The following is an 11,121-nucleotide window of genomic DNA, read 5'->3' as shown; positions in this document are numbered from 1 at the left end:
GTGATTTGTAGACTAGTACCTCTTAACAGATGCAAGCCTGCAGGAACATGACAAGAGCATGACACATATTGGTTCCCCCCTCGCCCCCCCCCCCCCAATTGGTTATGATGGACTGATTGCCCTCCTCCTGAAAACATATCTCTGCATCATTATAGATTTTACATTACTCACACATCACTCCCCACCCCCCTGCCCCCCTCCCCCATCCAAAATTACATATATATATCTATATATATATATCTATATATATATATATATATAATGTCTTAATTGTTTTATTTCACCTGGTGTATCATAAGATATATATATATATATATATCTGGTGTATCTTATGATACACCAGGTGAAATAAAACAATTAAGACACTTTCAATTTATTTCAGTTTCTCCTCTTGCGATAAAGATATCCCATTAAATAGCATTCCTTAAGCTGCCTCTGCACTTGTATTTGGACAGCTTGATAAAATATTACTCTTCCTCATAATTATTCAGTTATAAGACAGAGAACTATATGAGGCATGAATACAGCAAAACATTTTACTCCTACTGTCCTGTGCAATCCAGTTTTGACAGTTCTTACCCCCCCCCCTCATTAAATTCTCATTATAAATTTATGTTAAAATATGGCACGGGCTCAATCAATATTATTTCAGTGTTATCTATTTCTTGCATAAATTGTTAAGTTCTTCTTTATTGGTACTAGATGCCTTTGCTTTGCACATGAAAATAATTTAATTGTGTAATACTGTAGGCCTACTTTAAAATTGTTACACTACAATATATGTACAGCAGAATGCTCCTATAATTTGTTTTTACATCATTTTTTTATATTTTTTATCAGTTATAATTACTTTCTTCATCTCTCTGAGTTGTGATCACTGTCATAATCTCCCAGATATGTAACTTCATCTATCACTGGAAAAGGTCTGTGAAAAAACAGGAAAGAAGACCACTTTAGAATCCTGCATAATTGTGTGTTCTTTGAGTGTTTTCTTTTGAGTATCTGGAAAACTTAATGTAAATGAATAAAAGACAATTAAATTAATTTTTAAGTAACGTGTGACAGGGGAATCCAGATGACTACCAAATATCAATGGGTGTAATAACAACTCAACTGTCAAGTGCAATGGCTTGGGGAAAAATCAAGCACACTGCATTACCTAGCTTCTTAATCAAGTTTAATTGGGAGTTGAAGTGCATAAAACACCCCTGAAGAAGTTTCCATGATGTTAAAGGCTGTATTTAGTCATCAGCAAGTACAGGGGAACATTAACATGTGCCCTTCAACATCGGTGCCCCCCCCCAGATTAAAAGTGCTTCTGCGGCCGCCCTTGTATGTAGGGTATGGACCATTACAAATTTAATTGGTCTGTCCACAGCAGCTGTGTCTTCAGTTGCAATGCAGTCCAATCTGTACATTTCCTTTTTTGCAAGATGTCAGATTCAGTCCATCTATTTAGTTGATAACATTTCATTCACTATATCACCTCATTAAACCACAAATTTCAAGTAAACCACTGGGAGAGAAACAGAAGTTATTTTATTTTACTCACTGAAATGAAATCTTGCAATCCTATCTTCTTCCCCTATAAGAGAGCCATCAGTTGTGGTTGCTTACAATGAACCTTGTTCAACCACTCAAGAAGGATTTGGTTAGCTTCAGCAGGTCTTTAAAGAAAAACAGCAATCAATGATACCATATTGAAAGATTCACTGAAATAAGAAACAATAGAATCTCTAAACAATTAAGAAAGAGGGTATTGCAACTTGCTGCATTCTTCACAAAATCTGGAAAGTTTTAAGTTGATAATGTTATCCTTGGTTGTTGATATATGTTTCCAAGTGTGTCTGAAACGTGTGAATATTTGGATACCTTTGGGTTTGGAATAGGTTTTGAAAAATTTAACTAAAAGACAAAAAGTGTGTTTGAATCTGTGTCAAAGTCAAAATGATTGTTAAAATGTGCTGTGGGGGATTCCAAAGTTTTATACATACAAAACCAGCTAACATAAAGCAAGAGGTGTCATTTTCACACAAGAGGGTGATGTCATGTTCTAGTCAGAGATTTCCTCTACAATTTAGAATCAGTGATACACTTTGTTAAGGTTGGTGATCCTAAGCTGTCATTTCATTACACAAAATCATGTTAGTTAAGCTTTACTGTACACAACAGTCAATTAGCATTTAAGTTATGGTTAAAAAATAAACTATAATAAAACATATGATTTGTAGGATTCATGAAATGAATACTATTGTAAGTTGAACAGTTGATTTATGATCCATCTGATCGCAACTGAATTCAAACTGACTCAGATCAGAGAATTACTCCTAACATGGACTGTTGTACAAGAGGCTAAAGCATGGACACAAAGAGTGCTGTTATGAGGGCAGTGACAGCCCCACTATAGTTTGTATCTCCTTAATATTAATGAGTTCATTGTTCACAACCATACTTGAACATCCATGAACATAATGCTGTCTCATTCTAGTAACTAATTAAAGACAATTCTGAGACAGATGGAATGCGAGATATTGCAAAGTATAGACAATACAGTAATAAAAGTAATATAAGATGGATAGATGTATACCCAATCAGTTGAATAGGAGAAAAGCTTTAGGAACAATGCCAGCTAGTTTCAGGTGGTGTTTTCTACAAGTGGGCATTCTAAACAGACTAACCTTTCAAGAAGAGACCAATGACCACAGTCAAGATGACCTCTACTAAGGTCGGGAATCTGTAAAATAAAACACTAAGATTGTAAACCTTGTGTATGGTGGTACAACATCTTTTCATTAGGACACAGAAAAAAACCTCAGAAGCAGAAAAGCACATGTTAGTGATGAAAGATTATCCACCGACAAATGTAACCAGAATGCAGAAGTGGATTGTGCTTTCGACTATGTAACGTGAGCTATTTTCTTCATGAATCTGACGTCATGTACAACATACTTGATCTTAGTAATACAGTGAAAAGCAGTGTGATGTGACAAACAATAAATTCACAATGACACAGGCTGTCCTGAAATGACCATTAAGCTCATCAACAGGCCTCTTGTATGTCCTTGTTGAAATATTGTATAAAACATGCATTTCACAATTTGACCCCTGGTGAACTCAAACGACCATTGAGCTCCGCCCACTTTAGGTTTCTTGTACTCAATGTGGTACAATTACATACCAAATATGCTATCTGTTCCAGCTTCCCTTATATTGCCCAAGTTTATCTTCTTGAGGTATTGTGTTAACAAGGTTTTCACAATTTGACCCCTAGTGACCCCAAATGACATTTGGCCAAAAACAATAGGCTTCTTGTATTTATTGTGGTAATTCTAAAATGAAATATGAGGTCTGTCTAAGCTTCCCTTCTTGGGATATCCTGTTTACAAGCTGGGCGTCACAAACGCACGCACACACACGCCATCATGAATGCAAAGGTTATGATTATCATCGAAACCAAAATGAGCGTAAACTAACAGTACTCTTACTACGTATTTATGTTATGTGGGAGCTAATAATAAACCCTTGTAACAAAGCAAATGGAGACACAACTGCCTCATTAGAGATGATAGACATCAGTAACACATTTTGCACTTTTTTTTAATACAAATTAACTGAAACTTCTTTTACTACAAACCAACTAAAATGAAGTAAATATGCACTAAAATTGGATAAAGTATAAAATGACTTGAAAGAGAAAAATTATGCTTGTGTAGAGATTGGTGATCATATCAACTCAAGAGAGATGTGATTTTTCAGGTGAAATTATCTAATAAAGACTGCTCGTGAAACAACAATTCGCATAATAACATTTCCTTCAAGGCTTTCTTTTATGAATTTTTGAATAAATAAGAAATAACACTCTAGTTTGGCACAGTATTTGGCAAGAAAGCTTTAAATCATAAAATACTGAAAAATATGCCACAAAAGTAGAGTGCTTTTCATCAACTGTATCTTGTCAAAGCCTGGTAAACTTGCCTTGTTTGTAAGAATGAGCCACAAGGTCATATAGTGAAGAATGGAGTCAATGGGTTGGATAGATTTTGTACTTACATACAGCCTAATAATCAGTGGCGGAGCGTCCATATAGTCAGGGGGGGGGACGGATGCCCCCCCTGACGGACTCAAATAGACTGCTGGCGCCCTTTTCAGCTTTTTACTTATTTCGCGATTATTGACTTTTTTATTGCGCTCTCATCTACTATTGACATTTGTCACATTTCGTTGGTGTAATTTTCTGACAAAATGGCGATGACACCTATTTATTCTTCGTTTATCTGCAAATTAGCAAGGCCCGGAAAGGGTCATTTCCGGCGATCTAGGGAGTATCATTACTCAAAAAATTTCTGTACGCTCTGCGCCAACCTGTGGTGGCGCTCCGCTTAGATAGTGTCGAAAGCGCCCCTACAGACCATTCTCGCCCCTCCTGACCAATACCCCTAGCTCCGCCACTGCTTATAATATATGCTTGTTTACATTACCCAATCGTCCATGTGTCGACTTGCGCTAGGTGTTAACACTGGGTCTTTCTCAGCTGTCACCATTAATGCCGGACATAAAATCTAGTACAAAGAAAAAGTATGCCAGAGAATTGACATAAACATCTGCACAATTGTTATGAATTTTTATATGGTTCTCCTATTGCAGTTTATAAAAGTTAATTCTTGTGTATCTGGTAGAATGCTGATGGAAAATAATGTATTACTTACAGTGAATTATTCCACAGAAGACATATAAATTTCAATTAATTTGCCATGTTGGTGCTACTGACTGTTAAACGTTTGGCAGCAAATATCAGCACTCAGCTTTATGTCTACAATAACTGAGCATAACTTGCATTTATGAATCAGAGCACAAGTTCTTGTCATTGAGTGGATGGACAAAGAGAATATTGCATCTCTTTGGGCAGTAACATCAATTAATTCGTAGTATTTTCTAAGAAACATCATATTTTGGTAGGGTGAATGTGATATGGGAAGGTGGAAAATGGTACGTAATGAAATGTACCTTCCTCCCAGCAGCTTTAGCGTTCCATTCTGCACTTTCATTGATGTTTCTGTACCAATTGAGCATTCCTCTGAAAGCAATTAGAATGTTTGTATTAAATTAACTACTCTCTGTTTGTTTGTAAACAGAGGAATATAACTGTATTTTTTCGGTTCATTTCACAAAGGTTTTCACACTCTTGGTTTAGCACAAAATACTTTAGTGGCCCAAAAGCTATGTCCCCTCTCTCAACCATGTTTCACTAATTATTTACAGAAATCAGATATTTCCACTAAATGTTTACATAATCTCTACATACTTTCTTCTTAAAATTAATGTAACAAAGCAGAATTTAAACATGCATATTATTTTATGGATGTACTGTATAGATATTTATATTCATGTCATTGTTGACCATTTTCCAGCCATTTTTGGTTGCTTCCTTATTCTAGAAAACTCTACAAAAAGCTAGGGAAAGTTTTACATAACATGAACTAAACTAAACTGTATTGAACTAGTATAGAAAACATCTTATTATTTTTATATACACTTCAGGGTGCTGAACATTCCAAAGATTGTTCCAACATGGCCAAGGACTTGGTGATTATGGAAGGCTAAAATGAATCAATATGTCCATATCCTTGCTCCCACTGGAATATTAACACAATGAGAATGTAACAGACAAATATCTGTGTTTTACATTTAACATTTAGTGGGTAAGTAGGTTATGGCTGGTTTATATGTCCATACCTCAAGCCAGACTTTCTTATCCTGTCCAGAGAATAGTCAAGTTCATCTTTGTCGTACAGAATACTGTGAGGAGGGTCCTCTGGGGTGTCTACCAAAATTCCCCCTGAAGAAGCAAAGGAGTACACAAATGACCACATATGATTATTTTCAAAGAACTGACTTTCCACTTTTTTCTACAGATTAAATTTAATTTAAGTGAGAAAACATTGAAATTTCACTTTACTTCAGAACGGCATAGAGAATAAAATCTAACATGTTCTTTTGATAGCAAATATATCTTTTGTAAGTTGCAATTGACTTTGGATCTTATTTCAAAAAGATAATGTTTTCTATGATTATGCTACAGAAATAAACACCTGGCCTAGAGTAGACCTACCAAAATTGGAGAGCAGATGCATCTGAACTTACTAACTGGAAAGAACTGGAAGGCGGCATTCTCATTTTTCAAAAGGTAAGTCTAATTACAAGCTCAATGCACTTTTTGCAATGAGAAGAATAGAATTCACACAGAATATTGTACTTCATAGATCGAACTTTAGTTTACAATGTCTACAATAGCAAAATCTACTCTCTGTTATATTTCCTAAAGTTTAACATCCATTTATAACATTTTCAGTTTTTTTTCACACATGAGAAGATTTTTAATATTCATAAACAAACTGCCCTATTTCTTTTGACAAATGTATATAATTCAACTATACAACCACGTAAACTGTATGTATATGACCTCATGAATAAACATTACATTAGATTGCTGTTTATCAACAGTATCACCTCATGAATAACCATTACATTAGATTAGTTTGCTGTTTATCAACAGTATCACCTCATGAATAACCATTACATTAGATTAGTTTGCTGTTTATCAACAGTATCACCTCATGAATAACCATTACATTAGATTAGTTCGCTGTTTATCAACAGTATCACCTCATGAATAACCATTACATTAGATTAGTTTGCTGTTTATAAACAGTATCACCTTTTGAATAACCATTACATTAGATTAGTTTGCTGTTTATCAACAGTATCACCTCATGAATAACCATTACATTAGATTAGTTTGCTGTTTATCAACAGTATCACCTCATGAATAACCATTACATTAGATTAGTTTGCTGTTTATCAACAGTATCACCTCATGAATAACCATTACATTAGATTAGTTTGCTGTTTATCAACAGTATCACCTCATGAATAACCATTACATTAGATTAGTTTGCTGTTTATCAACAGTATCACCTCATGAATAACCATTACATTAGATTAGTTTGCTGTTTATCAACAGTATCACCTCATGAATAACCATAACATTATATAGATTAGTTTGCTGTTTATCAACAGTATCACCTCATGAATAACCATTACATTAGATTAGTTTGCTGTTTATCAACAGTATCACCTCATGAATAACCATTACATTAGATTAGTTTGCTGTTTATCAACAGTATCACCTCATGAATAACCATTACATTAGATTAGTTTGCTGTTTATCAACAGTATCACCTCATGAATAACCATTACATTAGATTAGTTTGCTGTTTATCAACAGTATCACCTCATGAATAACCATAACATTATATAGATTAGTTTGCTGTTTATCAACAGTATCACCTCATGAATAACCATTACATTAGATTAGTTTGCTGTTTATCAACAGTATCACCTCATGAATAACCATTACATTAGATTAGTTTGCTGTTTATCAACAGTATCACCTCATGAATAACCATTACATTAGATTAGTTTGCTGTTTATCAACAGTATCACCTCATGAATAACCATTACATTAGATTAGTTTGCTGTTTATCAACAGTATCACCTCATGAATAACCATAACATTATATAGATTAGTTTGCTGTTTATCAACAGTATCACCTCATGAATAACCATAACATTATATAGATTAGTTTGCTGTTTATCAACAGTATTTATCATCATAATATAAAACATGTTCTCTACCTTTCTCCAAGACAGATAAGAAATTTATTCCTTCAAAACCTGGAAAATAATCCTGTTACATGAAAATAGAGAAACAAAGAATATCTGATATATAATAGTTGGCTGCACCATGGCACAACGATTATTGGCATAAAGTAATACACAGTGTTCACTCAACATGTTGCCTATATACAAACCATGATGGCAGCTACATAGAATCTACCTTACATTGAAACTTCTAAAAACACGAGACAACATAAAACCTTCAACTTCAATCTTCTATGACATTATTCTTACTTCCTTTCAGAATCAACATGATAATAATAAGTTCCACATTGTTATGATTAACAAACAACAATGTTTTCATTCTTTCTTTTGACCTCAAATGTACAGTCACCTAAAAAGAAACAATAGGATGCTTGTACTCACTAAAGTGGATAAACATACCAAAGTCAATTAACTTTTAAGGTTGGAGTTACTGAGTTTACATGGTTTTCAGACGTTGCCCTGTTGACCTCAAACAACCTTTGACTTCCAAAGAAATGGGTAACAGTGTTGTACTTAATCAGGTGGACCCACAGACCAAGTATGAAGTGCATTCAATCTTACTTTTAGAGTTATGATTTGATACTTTTACCTCTATTGATCTCAAGCGACTTTGACCACACAGTTTACAAGAGGGCTGTACTCTGTTAACTGGTGGATCCACATACCAAATATGAAGTTTATCTACAGTTTACATTAAGAATTATAATTGCTTACCAAGTTTCCAGATTATCAAAAACATTGCAAAAGAGAAAATTCATTAAAAAGAATGGGAACTTATAATTTAAGAGAAAGGGAACATTTCAGGTTTGATACCAGAGTGAGGAGATTTCAGCATCATCCCACCTACCCCTACCCCTCCCCATCATTCCTGACTTGTCACACTCCAGCCATGACAAAATTCTTTGTAAATAGTGTATACAAAGAACCTCAAGTTTTGCTTAGACTTATACATTTAGAATTGTAATAACACAGTTTCTAGATAGTTACAAACATCAAACAGCAAAAAAAAATTCATTAACAAAGAGTGGAACTTTTGATATAAGAGAAAGGGAACTTTTCAGCTTTAATACCAAACTGAGAATACTACATGCCCACCTCCACCCCCACCCTTCCCACCCTCCCAATCATTCCGGATTTATCACCTTTCAGTCATGACAAAATACCTTGGAGATAGTTAAGATTAGGCACCTCTGGGTGTAAGTGGGCTGTGTTCCCAAGTGTTTTAAGTACACCAATTTCACATTGGCAAATAATAATAATTTCAGTTCATCTGTAGCAAGAACACAATAACCCCTCACTTCCACCCCCCCTGCCCCCAGCCCCCAATCCATCTGTTACGTGTTTGTCCAGCAATGATCATCTGATGTGGAGATGATTGTGAGGAGGTAATTGAAACTTGCTCATTAAAAACTTTGTATGAAAATGGAGAATGGTTGACTGTACCTCCTTCAACGATGCACGAACCATCAACTTGAAAAAACGTTCCAGGTTTGGCCCAATCTCTGCTTCTGCTATTCCCTGCAGAAGTCAATTTATTTATGGAATTTAACTATAAGTGTTGAAATGAGTCCTCAATTCTGAAATACAGATTCTAAACATAGTCATGCATGCAAATAAGAATCCTTAGTATGTTTACAGTTTAGGAGTAATGTCATTTCAGTGTTTAGGGATGCTTTTTGTGTTGAACTTGTCACAACCTAATAATACCACAGTTGATTGCTAGAAGGAAAATAAGAAATCTTAAACCTGATCTGTTGATCAGAGAATAATTGAGATTAGATAAAAACATCAAATCAATGAATAATAATACCAATAATTGAATGAACTTTTGCAATTTGTGGTATGTTGAGCTACAATCTTGTTAACTCAAAATTAGGAGCATCACAGTCAGTGTATTACATGGTTTGGTCTAAGTAACACTAAGGTACACAACCAATTATAAATACAGAGCTGGCCTCAATCTGTACAAGGAACAAAGTATGTTCAAGATTATCAGATTCCAAATTAACAGAATATCTTTACTACTACTATTGTCTAATTTACCTTCACATCATGATGGTTCAAATCAAACACACTAACTGTCTCTAACAGAAACAGGGTACTAATACTAACCATAGTATACAGGGTACTAATACTAACCATAGTATACAGGGTACTAATACTAACCATATTATACAGGGTACTAATACTAACCATAGTATACAGGGTACTAATACTAACCATAGTATACAGGGTACTAATACTAACCATAGTATACAGGGTACAAATACTAACCATAGTATACAGGGTACTAATACTAACCATAGTATACAGGGTACTAATACTAACCATAGTATACAGGGTACTAATACTAACCATAGTATACAGGGTACTAATACTAACCATAGTATACAGGGTACTAATACTAACCATAGTATACAGGGTACTAATACTAACTATAGTATACAGGGTACTAATACTAACCATAGTATACAGGGTACTAATACTAACCATAGTATACAGGGTACTAATACTAACCATAGTATACAGGGTACAAATACTAACCATAGTATACAGGGTACAAATACTAACCATAGTATACAGGGTACTAATACTAACCATTGTATACAGGGTACTAATACTAACCATAGTGTACAGGGTACTAATACTAACTATAGTGTATAGTGTACAGGGTACTAATACTAACCATAGTATACAGGGTACTAATACTAACCATAGTATACAGGGTACTAATACTAACCATAGTGTACAGGGTACTAATACTAACCATTGTATACAGGGTACAAATACTAACCATAGTATACAGGGTACTAATACTAACCATAGTATACAGGGTACTAATACTAACCATAGTATACAGGGTACTAATACTAACCATAGTATACAGGGTACTAATACTAACCATAGTATACAGGGTACTAATACTAACCATAGTATACAGGGTACTAATACTAACCATAGTATACAGGGTACAAATACTAACCATAGTATACAGGGTACTAATACTAACCATAGTATACAGGGTACTAATACTAACCATTGTATACAGGGTACTAATACTAACCATAGTATACAGGGTACTAATACTAACCATAGTATACAGGGTACTAATACTAACCATAGTATACAGGGTACTAATACTAACCATAGTATACAGGGTACTAATACTAACCATAGTATACAGGGTACTAATACTAACCATAGTATACAGGGTACTAATACTAACCATAGTATACAGGGTACAAATACTAACCATAGTATACAGGGTACTAATACTAACCATAGTATACAGGGTACTAATACTAACCATAGTATACAGGGTACTAATACTAACCATAGTATACAGGGTACTAATACTAACCATAGTATACAGGGTACTAATACTAACCATAGTATACA

At 34.4% G+C, this 11,121-nt stretch overlaps 1 protein-coding gene across 7 annotated transcripts in view; it reads right to left on the bottom strand.

Annotated features, from left to right (window-relative positions):
- Positions 1-325: 325 nt before the first annotated feature.
- Positions 326-11,121, bottom strand: part of LOC139980325 (bifunctional epoxide hydrolase 2-like) — a 38,212-nt gene continuing 27,416 nt past the window's right edge. For all 7 annotated transcript variants that reach the window (XM_071991923.1, XM_071991920.1, XM_071991919.1 and 4 more), the window contains exons 14-21: positions 9,166-9,240; positions 7,696-7,747; positions 5,734-5,836; positions 5,005-5,074; positions 4,479-4,559; positions 2,679-2,734; positions 1,553-1,667; positions 326-925 (exon numbers count right to left, since the gene is read on the bottom strand). In XM_071991923.1, the coding sequence (XP_071848024.1) occupies positions 1,586-1,667; positions 2,679-2,734; positions 4,479-4,559; positions 5,005-5,074; positions 5,734-5,836; positions 7,696-7,747; positions 9,166-9,240 (519 nt within the window). In that variant the 3' untranslated portion in view covers positions 326-925; positions 1,553-1,585. The remainder of the gene's footprint in view (positions 926-1,552; positions 1,668-2,678; positions 2,735-4,478; positions 4,560-5,004; positions 5,075-5,733; positions 5,837-7,695; positions 7,748-9,165; positions 9,241-11,121) is intronic.

Source organism: Apostichopus japonicus, chromosome 14 (genome assembly GCF_037975245.1).
Source record: "Apostichopus japonicus isolate 1M-3 chromosome 14, ASM3797524v1, whole genome shotgun sequence".
NCBI lineage: Eukaryota > Metazoa > Echinodermata > Holothuroidea > Aspidochirotida > Stichopodidae > Apostichopus > Apostichopus japonicus.
The sequence above is the reverse complement of the archived record's forward strand: the minus strand, read 5'-3'. Positions and strand labels throughout refer to the sequence as shown.